The sequence below is a fragment of the Hippoglossus hippoglossus genome, chromosome 9 (genome assembly GCF_009819705.1).
Source record: "Hippoglossus hippoglossus isolate fHipHip1 chromosome 9, fHipHip1.pri, whole genome shotgun sequence".
Lineage (NCBI taxonomy): Eukaryota > Metazoa > Chordata > Actinopteri > Pleuronectiformes > Pleuronectidae > Hippoglossus > Hippoglossus hippoglossus.
In genome coordinates this window covers 5,146,053-5,166,501 of record NC_047159.1, presented here as the reverse complement: position 1 = coordinate 5,166,501, position 20,449 = coordinate 5,146,053, and the positions used below count along the sequence as shown (strand labels likewise).

Here is a 20,449-nt window from a genome sequence, read left to right as displayed (position 1 = left end):
CCACAGTGCTCTTTCTTCTCCAGTACTGCATAGATACACAAGTGTTAATAGAAGGCCATTCTCCAAACATTTAATTATTCCTCTCACTTGAACGAATCGCTGGTGTTTGCCAACTAAGAGCCAACTAACCCAGTACACTGATTTATCAAAGTAACCAGCATTAATACTAACAATGTCTCACTAACGTACCCAATAACATCAGCTTAAAAAAGACGGCGTTGCCTTGTGCAGAAATTAGATGTGTTCATGACAGTGTCGGCTAAAGAGCAAGGCAAGAAATTCACCTTCTCAAATTGAATTCTGCTCAGACAAATTGTAAATTGTATAAAACCACTCAGGCTCTTACAGCCAGTGTTACTCCTGGAGCTTCAGGAGACCTCCAGAATGGCGGCAACAGGATGGATAATGTTCCTTCAAAGCACTACACAAAAAAAAAAACATGCACATCTCCGCTCGCTCTTTTCTTTGCAATGCATCCAGACTTTGTTCATAACTTTCTACTCACGATCATGTTCTCCAGGGCACCTTTGGCAAGCCAGCAATTAAGAAACACAGGGACGAATATGTTTCTCAATGAACACCAGAAAATCTTGAAGAACACAGGAAGGAAGGAAACAAGAGAGATTAGAAACTTATCGGTGTAAGACAAATCAGTTAAAACACAGGGGACACAATAGGAAATCTATATATTCAATAGAGAGAAATTACAAACAGGACAATTATATATTTTTTAATTAGCTTTAATTAGCTTTTAATTATTTTCTGGTCTGGAATATGGTCCTAAAAGCATTGGAGCATTGACCCTATTGACTTGTTCTCAAAGAATCCAATCAGAAAATGACCTAGTGCCTAAAAGAAAGGAACTTGTCCCGAGGTCATTACTCACGGTGATTATGAATGGCACTGTATTGATCATCTCCAATATGAAGCATATCTTGAAGATCTGCTCCCAAATGTTCCCCTGGAAATGAAATTGATGGAAAGCAATTCAGCGAATGAATGTAATTGCAGTAAAGATGACCGATGGAGGTGATTAGCTGCGAGACAGCAACGGGTTCAAAATGGTGTTAACTGTAAGGCCGTGTTACAATTTCATGGGTGAGCAAAATAAACATCATACAAGCAATATCTCCGGTTATTGATGCTTTAAGCCACGATGGAGTGGTGATTAGGGCAAGGTTAAAAAAACAGCACTCCTCTTTAAGCTGTTTTCGTTCAGCAGTCAAAGCAGGCGTTCGTTTGTGAAGTATATTAGCGACTGTTAAATCAAACTGTCTCTAAAGCACATACCACATCCTTCCTGATGTAAAACCAAATTACCTGCTCTTGCTTTTAGAGGTGGTATATAAAAAAACTTTCATTAGAAACCACAAGCCTGCTTTATTATTCATTTAATGTCAGCCTGGGAAAGAGGGGAAGCCATTTTCCAACAGATTAAATTTGCTTTAAGACTGACCGTACTTTGTGGCCACTGGCAAAACATGGACTTTATTAATAATACTGTATTATCTGGCCCTTTGGTGAAAGAGAGTGAAGCTGCGGCTAATTCCACCCCCCCTGAGAACTAACAGCAAATTGAAACCGCAGCTCAAATGACAAGGTGGCCTCACGACTTGGATTCTCCATCTAAGACAGAGTTATGGAAACGATTTTTAAAAACCTCTGAGGGAAAAAAAAATAAATGAAAAAGACATATCCGGACATAACAAGATGAACAATATATTGTATTAAATCAAAACCTTACTACCTTTTAAAAGATTAGGAAAGGTGAAGGAGCTGTAATCTGAGGAGTAACACGAGACATCGCCAGTCTCAGAGCAGAAGAGCTAAAGCGAGAGCTAATATTTCCGAGCAAAAGATAAACGGCTTTAGAGACCGAGTCCTGCCATGACAGGTCTCTTTGTGCATGTTTCGTCCACATGTCCCTAAATCCCAAGGTCATTTATCTTGGTTTTATTTAGATGCAAACAATGTATTTTCTTTTAAAATGCCTTAAGATCTAAATAAAGTATAAGCACAAAACAGAAAGTGTATTAATAAATCCCATCCCAAAAAGCTTAAACAACTTTTACTGTATCAGAGAGGTTTAATGTGACTCTGGTCGTATTACAGGCTGCACTTCTAATGTTTTACTGGACTGTGCATTCTGTTTTATGAATCTGTTAATGTAATTTATTGTTAACGTCATGTTTTAGATTTACTTGTATCTCATCTTCTGTGCCTATTCATTTTTTCATCTTACAATGTTTTTGGTTCTATCTGCACAACTTTCTTTTTTATCTTTTTTATCTTTTTATCTTAACTCACTGTTGTGTTTTTAATGTGCGTTATAAATAAATCGGACTTGACCTGCGTGAACTTGTAGGCTCATAGTCCATCTGGTGAAACTGTGTATTGCCATATACAAAAGGGGCAAAGATCACTGTCAGTGGAGAAATGTCACAGTTCAACTGACCCTTGCTTATTTTGTGAATTTTTAATATTCAGTGCACAGAAGATGATGGAACACAAACTTCACTATCGGGCTTTATGATCCTCTTTAAAAAAAACATGTGTCTACAAGTGTCTGTCACGTCTAAATCACACACAAAATTACAGCAAGACACTCTTGGCCTAATGTTTTCGATCAGCACCTTGACACTGGCACTTGGACTGGACATCGAAAGCTGTCAGCCCACAAGAGAGAATAAAACAGGCAGCCGCGAGACATCAGCATGGATTAAAAGAGGGAAACTGTGCACCGTGGGCCTGTTTCTTACCTTGTAGCTGAGATATGTGATAAGCATGGTCTCCAAGAAACCGATTAAGGCCACTGTCACCTGGAGCAGAGAAGGGAGACATGGAGATAAAAGGAGCCGAGAAACTGCAAACTCATCTCTTCTCGCGTCTAAACCCTCACACAGGAACTCGTGTGCTCGGCAATTCTTTCATCCAATAAATGGGTGCGAGTGCGATTGCCTTGAATTCTGCGTTGAAATCCAGTGGCTGCAGGGGGGAAATTTGATTTATGTGCACTTTCACTGGCGCGTTATTATTCTCACCTGTATCGCCCAAACACACTCGTGTCTATTCACCCAGAAAATCAGATCCCTGTCAAAAACCAAGAGAAAGGGTTTTCGTCAGACCTCAGTGCTTCTCCATTTAATTGCATCACAGAAAATATTAACAGACTTCAGGTTACGAATAAATGCAGTTTTAACTGAAACTTACCAATTGATTTTTAGCGACTCTGTTGTATTTGTCCGACTGTTGTTGTGACATATTGCGGTGCTGAAAAAAGCGACAAAAGGAAACGCACACGGAGCGTGAGTGTGTTTGAAGGTGTGTGAGTGAGTGGAAACATGCCTGCTGGGAAGCATTTCCATCAGCTGGTAGGCTGCCATAAAGAACAAACCTCAATGTGTTTCTGAAAGCTGCTGGCAGCGAACACAACACAGACCATCTACAACTTTCACATGACTGCACAGAAGGAGCCACTTCACACGTTTTTTACTCACTGTTTGTGTTTTAGACACAGAAAATAAATATAATACAAAGTTAATAATAACTCCTAGACATTGTTAATATTTAGGTTTCAATGCTGAGTTAAGCTTTAGGCATATTTCTCAGTGAGATGACCCCTTAAGAGTGTTTCAAATTGCTGAGTGTAAAAATCCAAACTATTTCCATATAAATACATTTTTCTCTCCTCCGCTGATATCTTTCATATTTGCCGTTTTTACTCTGAAATACATTGAGGTATAGATCTCATTTACAATATGGCCAAGTACAGGAAATAAACGAAACATTCTAAGACACAAACAAAACACAAATAAGAAACAGTCAAATTTGCCAAAGAGCGACAACAAGAACAAAAGTCAAAACCCTTCAGAATAATTATAGTACGGAAATTTTATTTAAAGCAAAAAGGATAAATTAAAACAAATGAATCAACCAAACCAAGAACAGCTGGAGGGAAAATAAGGTGAGAATTAATGAAATAATAGCATAAGAAAATAAATTGCATTAAAAATTCTAAACAGAGTAAAAAAGACAACATCTACAAGAAAGGTTTGTAAACAGCAGCTTTTTTCTGAAGCAAAACAAGACATATTACATTCACAATATAAATAAATATCCCAAAAAAGATACATCAGAAAAAGAGATTGAGTGGGAGTGCGACTCTCACCATGGGTTACAGTTGACCGCCGTGGAGTCATCCAGGGACACTCTCACAATGTACAGGACACAGGTGAGAATCTTCAGAAAGAAGTTGAACATGCGAATTCTCAGGCCTGCGGAGCAACAACAGCAGGAGCGAATTACAAACTGTAAAACAACAAATCACATGGATTCAGCTTCTTTTTTTTTAATTTTTTTTTTTTAAATTGCTGATATTGGTTCGCAGACTTAAATGAAAAGTTCTGCACGTACTCTGTCCATTGTCTCATTGGAAGGTGATGCTGCCTGGACTGTTTAGGTGCCTTGAAAAGCCTTGAGTGAAAGGCCTAAAGTGAGTATATCTGTCAGAGCTGTGGAGCAGGACTAATACAGCTCTGTGCTGCTCTGGCACCCTGTCACAACTGATTTCCCCTGACGCGTAGCTTTCAACTCCTCAGAGAATAACACTAAATAACACCAGCACTTCCACAGGCTTGTAATCTGACGAATGACAACAGAGCAGGATACATGACCGGTGGAATTTCATTACACAAATATAACAGTGATTTTGGAGTCTCCTGTTTAACTAATTGCAGAGCAGGAACTCGGCTGCAAACCTGCTCGCCGGCCAGAGGGTGGTGCAAGCTGTATTTCCAATCAGCCTCAGCGGCTAAATAATCTCTTGTGGCGTGACCTCTTCACGGGAAGATTGCGTTAACGATAAAATGATTTGAAACTGGATAAACACAAACAATGATGCAATGGGGTAGAGCAACAGTCGCCTGCAGCCACGACTGACATTTTCATTAGACTCTGTTGCTCTGTGTCACAGACTGTTCCCCGTTAGTGACTCTGACAAGAAGAGCCAGTCACATCAGCCCACGTCAGTGTCAAGGATATGTCGACGACATGTTTTATCGAGAGACACAAAGATCCCAGAGAGGACACTTTCACAAGTACAAGTGCAAAAAAGAGGCTTCCCCATACAATGCACCAAACTGCAGAGCTGCACCAGCGTCTCTGTCTAAAATGTGGCATTGCCAGTCTTATCTCCTGAAGAGAAAAACACTGCAGCCCGGCAGCTTCTCTCAACAAATGAGCTGTCCTCTTCCGTCCATGCTGGGCCACAGCGTGCACACCCAAGAATAGTCATTTACAGTGAGGCATATAATGTGATAATGACAACCCCAACTGAGACAGAAATTGAATATATGCGTCATCACTGGCTGCAGTTTCCTACAATATGCTTTTATTTCTTTGTTCATCTCTGAGCACGTCACTGGCAACAGGACGGTGTGATGCTCCCCCGTCGGCTGTACTTACTTGACCTTTGGTTTTTGATGAAGAAAAGCTTCAGCCTCTCCTTGAGGGTGTTTTCATTCACGTAGAACTCCACCTGCACCCTGTGGGGGGGGACGACAGTGACACCATGTCATTATAGAAAGTAAACAGATGGTTGTGGAGAAAAACACTGCTTCAGAGGCCCCAGGCAAAACTCATTCAAACATTGCACAGCAAATACTAGTACGTGTAAGAAAAAGACGTGTTTGCATTCAGAAAATACTGAGTAGGGCGATTTCTCAGAGAATAATTCATGGATATAAATGAAAAAGGAAACAGGCAGAAGATTGATGTTTATGAGTGTGTGCAATACGGTGCAGATCCAAATAAAAATGTGGATCTAGTATATTTAAATGTGGTTTCATGGTGGACTGTTGGGCCTTTGCGGTTGCTAATAGAATATTCCCTTCATATTCCTGTTTACATGGTACAGAGCAAAGTGTGATTACGACTCATGTCCCGTCACCTTTTCACACTCGAACCCAGGACACGTGTCGTCAACCAGTTGGTAACTGACGTGTCAACGCCGCAAAAAATGCTATGACATCTCCAGTAGGATGTTACAATGCAATTAAGATGTATACTTGTCCGTATAATGCAAATAAGGTTAACATATGCATCTTAATTCGATTGACTACCTGGCAGTGACTGACTATTGACCTAATCTGGTTCATATCAGAATACTGGTGTCCATGTAAACGTGTCTCATGGTTGTGTTCAGGCTGGGTATCATTTGAAACCCTGATACCGGTGCCAATGTAATATCTGAGTTTCTTCTGCTACAATATTGAGGACACATTCTTACACTGCTTCCGACTCTGTGCATCTATTCCTCCTACATCCTACTGACAATAAAAACACACTGTCGGAAATGTTAACTGTGCAATTGCCATAATTGTGTTTGCTGAGGGTTTCTCGTGTGCTTTATGGAAAAGCAGCTCAGGAAACCTCTCTTCTAACTAATCCTGTTACCCTCCATTTACCGTCAGTCACAATGCAACAGTATCAGCCTCAAATGCATGAGCTTGATGTGCAGCTCTGCTACTTGTTCAATTATGCAGATTATTACATAAATCTAGACCTAGTTTTTCCAAACACTCACATTAATTTAATGGTGCACTAGGGGTGATGCTGAAAGACATGATATCATGACTTTAAGATGGGTTAAGGGTTTTTAATTGCTCTACTAGGAAATTAATCCAAATTGGTAAATCTGTGCATGACACAGGCACAAGGGTGGGGGCTGATAATTTCAATTTTAATCTTTTATATACACATTACTTTACACACTTGAGTGGACTATTTAGTCCATATAAATAAGGGAGCACACTCACACATACCTGCTCATTAATAATTCACTTGCGTCAATTAAAAACTACAGTACTTCAAATGTGATGCCTTTTCACCAGTGACATCTACCCGTGACAAATCCAAGGCTATCAAACTTTATAGCAGGTATAATGGACTTTAATGGCCTTGGAGAGCTGACCTGATGATCACTGCAAGTACAAATGAACAATGTAGCTACTGTAGGTGTCCTAGACTAATACAGGTGGCGAGAGGGGCTTCTTAACAGCTTCTGTAATGTATGTTCGCTAATGAGCATGGAGGGAAAGTAATGTCCTCGCGGTTAGAGGATGGACCCTCGGAGTCCTCTTTGTCTGACAAGATGAATATAGGGTGAAAAGGGAGGAGAGAGCAGGAAGGCAATTAAAGCTGCTGTCTCCTAAGGGAGGTATGTATGAATGTATATATATATTTATGTGGATAAAGTGTGTAGGTGGAAGAAAGAACACGCGACATGCACCATCTTCCAACCATTCTCCTCTCCCCCTCTTCTGGCTTTATCACCACGGAGACAGCTTCAGAGGCAGGAAATGTTCAGTCACGTTTCTCTGCATTTCCAGTACGAGGAATTACACGAGGCAATGCACAAATGAGATGTTCTTCCCCATAGGAGCCAATCACACACTCCCAGCCCTGTGACACCAAGCTAACCAAACACGCAGCTAAATGACAAACGCATGCACCAAATGTTATTGCCTGCTCCATCATCCGAGAAGCAGTAATACACCATTTTCAAAACAATGACGGCGAATCAAACGATCGCTAATGCATATTCATATTTACTGACAGAGCTGTTAGAACAATAAACAGAAGTTACAGGTATCCGTACGCAAAACCTAAATTGTGACTCAAAACTAATTGATAGTTATAATGTAAAACAGTGACTGTGCCATGTTTCTCTCTGTGTGTCCGTGTAGGGGGGGGAGGGTGACGATAATCATGTCTTAGCACGGCCCCTCTAATAATATTTTAATGAGAGGCGTTCCCTGCTCATCTGAATGAGAGATGAAACACATGCAGTGAAGTCTGTAACGAAGTATATTTAGTGAGAGAGAAACTTTTTTTGGGGGATGTTGGCTCTGCGCTCCATCGCAATTTATCGAAGTGAAAAAATGGCCAAGCATTTTCGTACCGTTGCCAACCGAGCAGCTCCAGCACTAGATTTATTGTGACTTTTGAGTTCCTAATGGTTTTGTTGCAAATTGAACCCGTTTCTCAAAATACAGTTTACAAGACACAATTTATTATCATCAAGCAACTTTTCTGAAAGTAATAAAAATACTGCAGTAATGCTGACGTCTTCCTGAACTGTCCCAACAACTACTGGATATATTGCTGTGAACTTTGTTAGAGACACTGATGGTTCACAATTATGGTTCTGAGTCAAATGTTTCAACATCTATCTGATGAATTAAAAAGTTGGATCAATTCATCAATTGTTATAACTTTGGTTTAACAAGCTAACAAGAAAGGGCTTGAATGTTATGATTGAATTTGTGTGAAATAATTTATCTCCAAACATGAAAAAGATCACAGAATCGGTTTCACTCGTCCTTCCCTCATCAGTCGATTATACCAAACTGCAATATTGACACAGTCAGAGTCCATCTCTTTTCACAATAATGATTTCTAGTAAGAACAGTTAGCAATTAAAAACTGTCTAAGACACTACAAGACTTTAATCTCTACAACTGGACAGTCATAAATCAAATAAAAAGATCCTTGTGAGCTCTAAAAAATTATCCAGAAATCTTCATAGTCAATCTCTATAATACAAATTAAGATTCCTCTCTTATAACTTCAATGTACTACACTTCTTCAATTCATACATTTCCATACTGGGTCAACAGTGAAAATTCACAAAATTAAACAAGTACAAGAAGGTGAGGGATGACATAAATCTCTAACAGGCACTGTACTTCCAACTACGACTAGAAAAAAATCTCTTCCACACTTGCCTCACAGTAAATGCAGCCCAACAACAACAATACCTTATAAGCACTCACACTCTTTTCTTTGTCATCTCTATAGTCTGCAAACCATCACCACCAAGCTATGGCCATTAGCTGTCAAATATAAACACCGGGAGTATAAATAATAAGGAGCCAGACACCAGCCTGGTACTTTTTAGGAAGCAAAAGAATAGTCGCCTCCCTAAGTTCAAAGATTGTAGGCTAGGCATAATCCAAGAATAATAAATGCATCAAATGACCTCATGTCCTTAGCTAACAAGTCTACATGGTTTGTAGCAGCCATTCAGAACATGTAATGTGAAAGCATCCGAAAAGTGCAACCCAAGAGAAAGACTGAGGGTGTGAGGGACCTGTGATGAAGCTTCCAGTGCTAAAGAGGTACTGAGCAACGACAACTGCTTTGTAGACTCAGTAAATAATGGTCAAAGAGCTTTGTGACCTCGGGACAATCTGGCCGACAGAGCAGAGTCTGCGTTCATTCTTGTGCTGGAAGAAGAAAACATTGTGAAAGAGCCACCAGATGCTCTGTGCCATCTGGGCTATCTGTTGCAGGGATGAGGTGAATGCACAGGTGGTACACCTGTATCAGCCTATTGGAGATTCACCTGGGAATGAGATGATCATGGAAGCTGTGGGAGGAAGCTACAGCACTGATCAGCCCTGAAACGGTGCATCGATGATTCTGCAGAACAGAAATCTAAATCATACCTAGTTGTCTAAAAGGCGGAGTCAATTGTGGAGCCTCAATTCAGGGGCTGCATCCTTCTGAGGCTGCATTTGAAGACAGATAGGTTGTCCATTTCTAAGGCTTCTACAAATGCAGACAACACTTGCATCCTTTTATTCCTTAGCAACAATGGATCTAACGGGTGGATCCCTCTCAGGCCGACCTATCCCCAAACTATCTGACTTGCTGAACCGCAGTGAGTCCAGTTGCTCAAAGATGCTAACAATGGAACAGTAAGTGGTTTATACATGGCCTACGAAAAACCTGGATCACATTAGCAAAGTGACAAAGTGGAAATTATCAACCCAACTGTATTTGATTTAGGCTGCAAGAGTTAAACATGTTGTTTCATGATTTTTAATAAGCACTTAGGGGCAGTGAAACAACACAGAGCAACAATACCACATCTTGTCTTATAAACAGTTTTACAGCAGTCCTTGAAATTGAGAGTCTACAGTTTTTATTATTGTTATTATTGTCTAAACTCACTCTATGGTCCTGTTCCCCTCTGACAAAACAAGCAGTTGAAAATAGAAACTTCCCCATGCACCACCCTCAGACGTGTGCCTAATATAAAAGCTGCAGGGATTCTAAAAATATTACACTTGGACCTGAATATTAAAAAGCCGTGGCAGGTTTGTTTTTGCCTGCTGCTGTTCCACTGTGCTCTTCCCATAGTGAAGGTCCTTCTTGTCCAATAAACTCAGTACATTGCAGAATTTGTCAAATGGGCTTGAATCCAGACATGGAAGTGCTTTGTCAAATGAATATTGAAGCCAGAAATCTCAAGAGATAACTGGAAGAGTTTGTATTATAATGAGCTGAAGGGAACATAACCATCGTAATGGGAGCGAGGAGGCCAGTGGGCGACAGGATCAACACAAGTGTGGGTCATTTCAGATCCTCTGTGAGAATCATACATTGTAAGCTGCTATACATACAGTAAGTGCACGGAAGGCACAGGGAGGATCTACCCTGTATGTGCACCCTGTGGGTTAAGGGCCAAGACAACCCCAGCAGCATTTTGTTCTAAAACCACTAACAGAGAGTGAAAGTGCACTCCGGAATATCTTAGAGTTTTTGCTTTGGATCAGCATTTGCAAGATGCTATTTTTACAGCAAATGTCACAAGGTCTGTCAAGAAGTCCAGACGATAGCCTGTATACAGAGATGGATGGTGCATCTTCTCCACCTCCTCCCACTATCCAGAAATGAAGCTAAAATATCCCCGATTTGAACATCGCCATCTTGCACATTTGGAGCCAGAGTCTGCTCGGTGACAACATCGGACGATGCAGCCGCAGCAGCGAGGTCAATACTAAAGCTCAACCAATTACAAGTCGGTTTCAGCTGTCAATCATGACATTTCACCCCACTCCAAGGAGGTTATTTGTTTTTGTTTGACGTCCCCAGGATTACGCAACAACTGGTCTTTATTGAGTGCTGTTCTAGTTTAATCTGTGTTTCAATAACGGAACAGCAAAGATTTAAATTGCAAGGATATTTTGAACAATGTAGAACCAACTTTAACCAGCACTTTATTGTAAAATTTCAACAAAGCAAAAATAAAGCATTGGCTGTTCAATTTCAATAAAATTGAGGAAAAAAAAAAACTACAGTTGAATAATGTTTGGTCCTTTGGAAGAAAATCTGGATAAATGAGACAGAATGGTTTATTAAACAACGAGACTTTGCAAAACGTTATGTCGCCTGTGACCTTATATAGCCATTTGAATAACAAAAATAACACAGCAGGTAGCCCGTGTTCTGATGCTAAATCAGGATGTGCAGTGAGCAAATAAAGCCTTCAAAAATACAGGAAGCGACCTACCTAGTGTTGTCATCATCATCATCATCATCATCAAGCTCCTCCATATTGAGTGGATCCATTCAGAGAACCCTCGACTGAGATGATATTACCAGTCTCCTGATATCTTGCTGTTGCTGAACATGCAAAGTTGCTTGATCTGCTCTTGGATTATGATGGACTGGAATCAAGCATTGTGGTTTCGTGCATGTGCAGCGAGCGACTTTGTGTTTGGCGAACAGAAACTAAAACTTCACATTTCCTGTGATGCTTCCTGAGTGTAACCTTTTTTACCTGACTACCACAGGAAATATACTTCAGTGTGTGTCTATGTCAGGTATTTTGCTTATGTTCACGATCCTTATTCCCTTTGACAATGTGTTGAGATTCAGGGCCATCACCCTACTGCAGTGAAATGAACAGGGAGTTATTTTTGTTGTGCAGAAAAACAAAATGCGACATACTCTGTCAGCCTGAATTTCTACTTTGAGAATAACCACAAACAAAAAAAAAAATCACAGTGATGAGGGAAACACCTGCTCATAGTTCACCACCACAGCAGAGGGTCACATTCATATTTCAACAGTAGCATGGCCCCAATACACTCAACCCACCACAGCCGAACGGTGAATGCACTGCAGGAGTGCCTCGAGCAGCAGTTTTGTTATCGGCTGCTACGTGGTGACAAAAAAAAAAAAGAAGGGGATTTTAAAGATCAACATTTTCACATATGTTTTAAGATAACAGCATCTCACATAAAATATTATGATAGGTCACTTTTTTATGAATGACTTTGTAGCAGCTCTGGAAACCTGCTTCCAGACATGCACTGAAGTCCAGACATTATCAGCCCTATAGCCACACACGCTGCTGAAGAGGTCAACTTTGAAAAGACACATTTTGTGGCTTTCATAGCACCTCTGAGATTTGTGCTAGCAGTGAATCCAAGTCAAGGCTAAAAATTTAATTTCAGCAAACTAAAGATGATGACTATGAAGCAACACAGAACTTGATGTCTTCCTCTAAATTTATGGACTTTCCCGCACTTAAAGACTCACGGGATTAGCAAACTCCATAGCCCGGAGTTGTCCAAATCTGCCGTTAATCAATCCGAGACCCTTTGGGAAATTAATAAATGTATGTTTCCTGGTGTATGTTGTTTTTCTTTTAGCAAAGTAAAACATCTCAGTGAAAAGAAATCGATTAAACAAGTTTGAACATAAAAAAAAAAATATGACGTTGTGATGAAATCCCATTTAGCGCCACATCCCGGCAGCTTCAGTATAACTGGAGAGTCTCAAACTCCCTTAAGTGACTGCATTAAAAGCCTGGTACTCCCAACTAGTACACCAGCCTAATTGTGGTATTAACATTCTGACAAACAGTGACTCATCAGCGTGCAAAGTAACACAACAAAGAAATGGTGTTGTCAACATTTCACCAATATAAGCTTTTCTCATGAGATCCACGTTTCAAGCACAGGCGGACAGAGTGAAGACTGGTGTGCACAAAACAAACCAGGAGTAAGTTGATAAAACAAACACATACAAGCTGCCTTTTCACCATTTATTGTGTTATGATTGAAAGTGAATATTTTCTTTGAGTGTTTGCCACAACAACTGTTGAAAAGGCAGCCACAAATGCATGGATAATTCCCAGCTTTTCCGATCATTACCACAACAACCATTGCCCACTTTGATGGTAATGGCAATGTAACCCTTCATAGGCAAGGCATTCTATGACCACATATAGTGCTATGGTGCTCCCCAGTGATCCTGTGTACAGTTACCATTGCAGACACAATCCATGCCATGCTGCAAGCTTGATACTGCCAAGGACTTACTGGGCATTGGTTGAGTCCATACTGTACTCCTCCTGATACCTGGACGCAGCACACATGGACACAGATAGGCACAGATTAGGAGAGAGTGTATTTTGACAAAAGAGAAGAGGGAAGGAAAGGTTGAACAACAAGGAAATGATGCCACTGCAGTTTATCTGCATTCACTTGCATCAGGAGTCAATGCCAGCATTTTATAACATTGAGGAGGAAAACGAGCACAGTTTCTGCAGCAAGAAGGTGGAAGATGGGATCTCAAAGTTTTCCCATCTATAGTCGATATTTTGGAATATAAATAAAAACTAGAACATGAAAAAACATTGCACACAACAGTTAATCCATAGGCCGTAAACAGAGATGGACGACAAGTCTCCACTTCCTCCAGTTGAACAAACTGTTTTGTAGTACCACATAACTAATGCTAACCAAACTTGTAAAGAAAATTAATGCTAGAACATACATACAACTTTATGTACAGTCCATTGACTTTTTGGTGTGGTCCATGTCCCAGGAGGCAGGGTTTATGACCTTCACTGCAGCCAGCCACCAGGGGACTATCAAGATGATTGGGCTTCACTTTCGGGCAGCTGTCGTCCATCTTTATATACAGTCTATGGATTAAACCCAGTGTGATTGGAAATGAGGTATTTAAAAAGCTGCCAACTATCAAGTCTTTACCACCAAGGAGTCGTCTTCAAGCTCTATATGCACGTAGATACAAACACGTAGAATGGAAATTGACTGTGTGAGCTTGAAGGTAAATACAACATGTATTTCAGAGTTTTTGAATTCACAAGACACATGCAATGATGGAAGAACAGATGAGACACTTAATGCAAACCACAGGGGATCAGTGGACACGCCCTCTAGGTCAGTCGCATAGGTTGCCTCATTAAGATGACCAGGGAGGAGAGGGGGGGTGTGAAACACTGAGGGACATTGACAGACAGAGAGACATACTCAGATATAGATTTTAATGGCTAAAGGGTCAGAGGTTAAACACACACATTTGACGTGATGCACAACTTAATGACTTGTGCACACTATGGCTATGACTTCCTTTGGAAACCATCTACTGAGGATGGACCACAGAGATTTCACAGAGCTTCTGGAGACCTTTACTTTGAACACGTTCGTTATATTTTTGTCCTGTATCAAAGTAAAACCACCTAACATTCATTAAGATTCTGATTAATTTAATGACTGAACCTTTTTTAATCCTGATCCAACAATCCTGTATACATGCAGGACCGTAATCCCATCTCTACTACACTTAATGTACCCACAGTTACCCTAAAGCCATTTGGTTTTGATTGTTGGGACTCATTTTGTCCAGTTGTTTGGTTAATAAAAGTTGAATTGTACCATTTTGTAGCTTTGTAAATTGAGCCTTTAGTCTTTCAAGGTCAAGCGACATATTGCTGCAGAAAATATTTTGAGGTGAAATATCAAATAATGTATTATTATGTAGTTTTTTGGTGTCATTCTTGTAATTCAGAAACATCGTGTTGGTATACTTTTAATATAGTGAGTAAGATGCCTTCGAGATCCAAAGCACGGCTAAAAATATCCATTTCAGAAAAAGTGGACGGATAAAAATATAATTTAGGTTGATACGTCTTTGAAGTGTGCAGATGATTAAAGCCTGTCTGTTGGTCAAAAAGAGTAAATTCAGAAATGGTGAAGGAGTTTCTTTATAAAAAGGTCATTATTTGACAGCTCAGGCGGTACAGCTGTAAAACCTTATGACAAATGAAACAACGTTATCCCATTAACGCTTTTTTAAAACCTACTAATGGAGTGTCCATTACATCCAGGAAGCAGCTAAGTCACAAGAGAGGACCTCAACCTCTCAGGTTATTAATCAACAACCTTTTGTCATTTCAACAACAGTGCACAGTCAATTATTACAGTCCCCAGGAATCAATGAAATCATCACTTGTGGGATTCCATCAGAGTCAAAGGGCTTTAAGTGAAGTGTTGGCATAAGACGAACGCTCAGAATGTTCAATCAGCTGTTACTTTCTAGTAAAGCTGCCATTAAAACTGTACGATCAACAATTACTTCAGAAGTGTGTCCTCCTCAATGGGTTCTTGTCTCTAAAGCTGCTTTCAGATATTCACCGAACTCCGGACAATTTCGAGAAATTTCCTGGAGAGGCTGTAGGTGACAACGCAAATGTCCAAGTGAGTTGCTCGGGACATTTCCCCTAAACTTTTTCTGCCAGTCACCAAGTCATGTGTCTGGAAATTGTTTAAGTTACATCGCGAGTGAGCGTTGTTTACATTTCTAGCATGTGACGGATTCAAAACAAAGAAAAAACATCTCAGGATGAAAAAGGTGTCAAACATGTAGAAGACGACGAAGATGTCGACTTGGAAAGACGATGAGATTCAACAGCTTCTGGCGATAAGGTCTGACGCAGATGTGCCGCAAACAAATACACGCGATTTCGACGTGAAAACCACTTATGTGACCTTGAAGGAAGTTGTTAGTTATTATTTACTTTGCTTTCTTTTATGCAACAGACTATTGTAGCAGAGTAACACCAGCTACTTGATAACACTTGGCACTAACACTACCGGTGGGATTCGGTTGCAACACCCCTTAATATAAGTTAGGTCACAAGTGAAATAAAGAATACAAGGATTAGTGTTCTCACCAGATTTACTGCACAAAACAAAAACAAGATCAACTCCTCTGCTGTGGTCTCACTGTCTATTTAGGGAGGTACTTGACAACACATTTATGAGCAATAAAGATGCTATCTGGCTGCTAAGAGCTCTCTTTGCCTCCATTAGCCTGCAGCTGATACTAAAGTACTCCGACTATCTCTCCCTCTGTCTTTTTTAACATAAAGCAAAGAAATACAAAAACACAGACATCAACACAGCTAGCATCACAATGTCCTTGAAGTGAATACGTTGTTACGGTACATAAAACAAAAGGAGAATGTCAATCCTCACCCCTGTAGCAGTTGTGGAATCCCAAGTGTGAGCTGAGCTACTGAGACAAGTGCGAAATGACCAGCACTTATACACAAAGTATGCTTTCAATTCCATTCACCGAGAGCTGCCTCGAGCTCTGACTGATATCAAGTGGGAGGGCGTCCCACTCGCACACACATTATCTCTGCACCAATTTCAAGGACAAATGGGATTTGTAGTTTCTAGGCCGTTCACCTGCATCTGGAAGCTCGCCAACACTTCCGCGTTAACGACACATCCCACACTTTCAAGTCACAGAGACAGCTCAGGTTCTCCCTTCCAAAAATACTACAAGGTGGTTCTAAACGCAGTAACTTAACACCTGGTTAAGAAAGACAACTTAGTGCCGAGTTTCCAATAACTTACAACATGAGCGAAAAAACAAGTAATGATCTGAGTAATGATCACAGAAAATACCCGTTTCTGACTGACTGCCAATTAAACCTTGTAATAGATCACCCCTCCAGCAACAGGCCACATTACCAGTAACAACAACTCTTGGTTTATAAAAAGTTCTAACTAGGTGTTTAATGACTAAAAGCAACCTGTAAATCTGGAAAGATGGAAAATATAATCTGTCTAACCATGGTATAAGATTTATAGAAAACGATGGATATTGCAGATTCTACATCATCCATTATGTTAATACATCAGGACATGCCTCAATGTATTAATACTTATATTTATATACTGTAATGCCCCCTGCACCAGATACGACAGTAGCTCACTAGCCTTGTGCAATGTTTTGCTGAGTCTGATTCAACATTTTGGCATTCATTGAGAATTTTATTTTTTGTAATTCTACTTCTCTGCGTTCAACTGCTCACAGAGATTCAATAGAATTTCCAGAAATACTATTATAACATGATCGACAGCAGGGGTGCCCTCTGAGGATGACAAAATACAACTGCTGCCAACCAATGTCCCTGCTGCAAAGTCGCTCTCCTTATGACAACACTGGAATCCCCACATATAACATGTCTATAGACACTGTACAAAGGAGCTGACAGGAGTTTGACACCTTTTTATCCAATTATCCAACATTGTCATGTTCGTGAGGCTTCCTAATTGATTTTCTGCTGGTGTTAACTGATGATGTTAAGAAGCTGGAGAAGGTAACATGAGAAGACCAGAATGATCAATGATCCCACCTCTGCATACAAATGCCACATGAATATGTATACAGCACACATCCAAACACACACAGTAGCTCAGTGTGACTGTATTAAAAAGGCCCCTTGCATGTATTCAGATGTAACGTGCAGGGAAACTGAAAATTTTAGTTTTAACTCTCAAGTCAACAACTTTATCCTCCTGGTTTAATGAACACTTATCATGGACAACATGTAATTTACCACGAGAAACACAATGAAAACCGCTCATTAAACCTTGGGTGTGCTCAAATGAAAGTGAAAGCCTAATGGTTCTTTGAGAAGTGGTGCGCTATAGATAAACTCTAAGATAAATGGGAGGATAATACTTCAGGAGCAACACAGTCATTTAAAATGATTGTTATTCAGCAGCAATGGGGTTTAAAAGAATCTAAATAAGTAAAACCGAACATTGTGAGGAAAAATATTTTAATGTTGAACAAATTATTCTGTGAGTCACTGTGAGAAAGTAGTAACGATAAAACTCTGCGTAAAAACTCTCCCAACCAGCTAATATTAAAGAGAGCATACAAAGTAGTTGAGACTATAAACAACAGAAGAGAGGTTTGCAAATGAGACGCTTCTCTTCACACTAATCTTCATATTTATTGAAACAGTATGAATGTCCTCAACCCTCCTATTTCCCTACTGATTATTGCCTACACCAGAAATAATTCTCATTTAGCTGCAGCAGATTAATGAAGATTTAATAACCGAGGCGTGCTTCTGCTTTCGTATCCCGAGGTGAAGCTCGACAATACAGATCAAAGCTGGGCTCAGATAACAGGAGTCTCGATTGAACCATGATTCCGCCCCCGCGGAAATCTGAGGAGAGAATCTGGTTGGGAACCTTGGTTGATACTGATGTTTGGCTCAGATTATTTGATAGTAAGAGTCGTTATTGAGCCATTATTAAACCTACAATACGGCCGGCAGAATCATCAGAGCCGCCCCAATGTTTAAATTCAGTATTCAAAAGTGAGATGATTACCTCAGTTCTCTTAGCATTTTTTCATCCAGACTCATTTATCAATATGCTTTTGTTATTTACATATAGAGCAAGCTGTCACTCTCCATTTTGTTTACACCCTCGTCCCCATGAGGTCTAATGAGGGATGTGAGGTCGTGCATTACTGCCTCTGGAGCCATAATCTTAATAAAACCCTCTAGTGTGTGATGTGCCATTATTATCTAATCAGGAAGTGTGGGCGTGTTTGAGAAAATCTGAAGACTCTTATGTGCATGATGCAACCAGATATTAAAATGGGTTCGCTTTTGAAAAACTCCTGGAGTCTGAGCCCATCTTCCAACTCGACAGATTATTCATAGTTAATGTTTTACCCTTGAATATGAAGGGTAGAACATTTCACATCCATAATCCATCACTACTGGACCGGCTGCCATCGCTGCATCACTATTCATTACACACATTTTGAATACATGAAAGTTACTGCACAAGATGGATAATAACTGTCTGAAGTGTCTGCATTCAGATAACAAAAAGAGTAAAGAACAGGAAGAGCACAAAAGAAGATTAGGGTTGACTTTTGCACACAGATGAATTCACACTTAAATTAATTAAACTAATTAGATGAACTAGATTTTTTATGATGTCCATATGTTTCAAAGCAGATTTTCCCCGAAAGTGTTTGCAACAGCAGAAGGAAGCCATAATAAATCTGAGCGAGTTTCTTTGGACCATTTCCTGTGTTTAACAGATGGTCAATCTCTCTGTTCTTAAAGATCCTCCACGTCACATTTACGGCATAAAGTATTTATATGTCAGTACTATATAGAGTTTCCTATATACACAGACATAATGGGGATTCCCAGGGGCTTTAAATTATGCAGAATAAATAAATTCAGTGTCGTACGATATGGCAGCAGAATATTGATTCTCTCACTCCTCCCTCCACATCCTCTCATTTCTCCAGCCAGCTCCACACAAATCCCACGGTGATCGCATTTCAGAAAGTAGAGAGCTCTCCGATTCCTGACAACATCCTGTCGGCCTCGGGGGGGGGGGGAATTCAAGGGACTATGTAGGCTTTACAAATAAAATAAAGTTTTGTCATTCGAGTAACGTGACACGGGGACAATCCTAGGCAAACGTTTATTCAATTATTTTAGATGTAGGAACTTCTGCCAACCTATCCATACTAAGTGGTAGACAGTGGTCCTTATCTGGTTACCCAGGGCAACCGGCCAATGGATCCATTAGGTTTTACAGCCTCCGATTTTTGCGGATATTGTGTATTATATTCCTACACAAACAGTCTGGCGCTGCATTATATATCGTTTAATTTCTCAAAATTGATCAGCAGTCAACATGCTCCTCTCCAGACCAGTTGTCAGACGACTCACTGACTTCAACAGATGTGCTCTCATCACCTCCACCAGCGAGGGAACACCACCAACACCACGGGCTTCAGCATCGCCATCATCGCACATGTCGTAGTTCATACTCATTATTCACTGTCAGTGTTACTAAAGTTTAATTAGGTAATTGCAGCTGCATGTCACTGCTGTCTTTGTCAACTTCATCATAATTAATATCAGTATTATTCCTACACTTTTATCATAAGCAGTGTTCACGCAAGACTTTTTTTCAGAGATGTTCAAATACAGTAGTAATTTCCCTTCCTGATACAGATTCTGTTATAAAGTTCCAATCCGATGCCACACAACTTACTAATATTTTAACAGCTGCCAACCCTGCATGGAAATGCTATCATTGTTGTATGGTCTGGCTCCCTTTAAAAAACTAATCTATTCACTACATGTATCTGCATTCTGCACATTCATCAATGCATAGTTGACATAAATGTGAAAATGAGCCGTTAAATATTTTTAATATCATCTTCATCACTGTAATCATCATTTTTCTCCTTATTTGAAATACAGTATTTTCTAGCAAGCCACCTAGCTCCACTGTCTTTTCCACACCAACATTATTATGATTAAAAATAACAATTAGCAGTATGAACAACATTTGAAAGAATCTAAAATTGCTAACTTAACTTAAGGTGCCGGACATGAAAGTTAATTAAAAAAAGTGCAAAGTCTCCCTGATGTATCTTTAGGTCTAGTACACCTGTGTTCTCTAGGGAACAAGAAAACGCTGCCAGCTCTATA

At 40.0% G+C, this 20,449-nt stretch overlaps 1 protein-coding gene across 19 annotated transcripts in view; it reads right to left on the bottom strand.

Annotated features, from left to right (window-relative positions):
• The window catches only part of si:dkey-21e5.1 (potassium channel subfamily T member 1), a 64,554-nt gene that overhangs the window by 24,156 nt on the left and 19,949 nt on the right, over window positions 1–20,449 (bottom strand). For 14 of the 19 annotated variants that reach the window (XM_034596281.1, XM_034596283.1, XM_034596288.1 and 11 more), the window contains 8 exons: window positions 13,179–13,217; window positions 5,464–5,543; window positions 4,169–4,274; window positions 3,211–3,270; window positions 3,042–3,090; window positions 2,760–2,819; window positions 887–961; window positions 506–589 (listed from right to left, as the gene is read on the bottom strand). In XM_034596281.1, the coding sequence (XP_034452172.1) occupies window positions 506–589; window positions 887–961; window positions 2,760–2,819; window positions 3,042–3,090; window positions 3,211–3,270; window positions 4,169–4,274; window positions 5,464–5,543; window positions 13,179–13,217 (553 nt within the window). Of the gene's footprint in view, window positions 1–505; window positions 590–886; window positions 962–2,759; window positions 2,820–3,041; window positions 3,091–3,210; window positions 3,271–4,168; window positions 4,275–5,463; window positions 5,544–13,178; window positions 13,218–16,142; window positions 16,493–20,449 lie in introns of those variants that run through there. The other 5 variants (XM_034596287.1, XM_034596299.1, XM_034596300.1 and 2 more) reach the window with 2 other exon arrangements.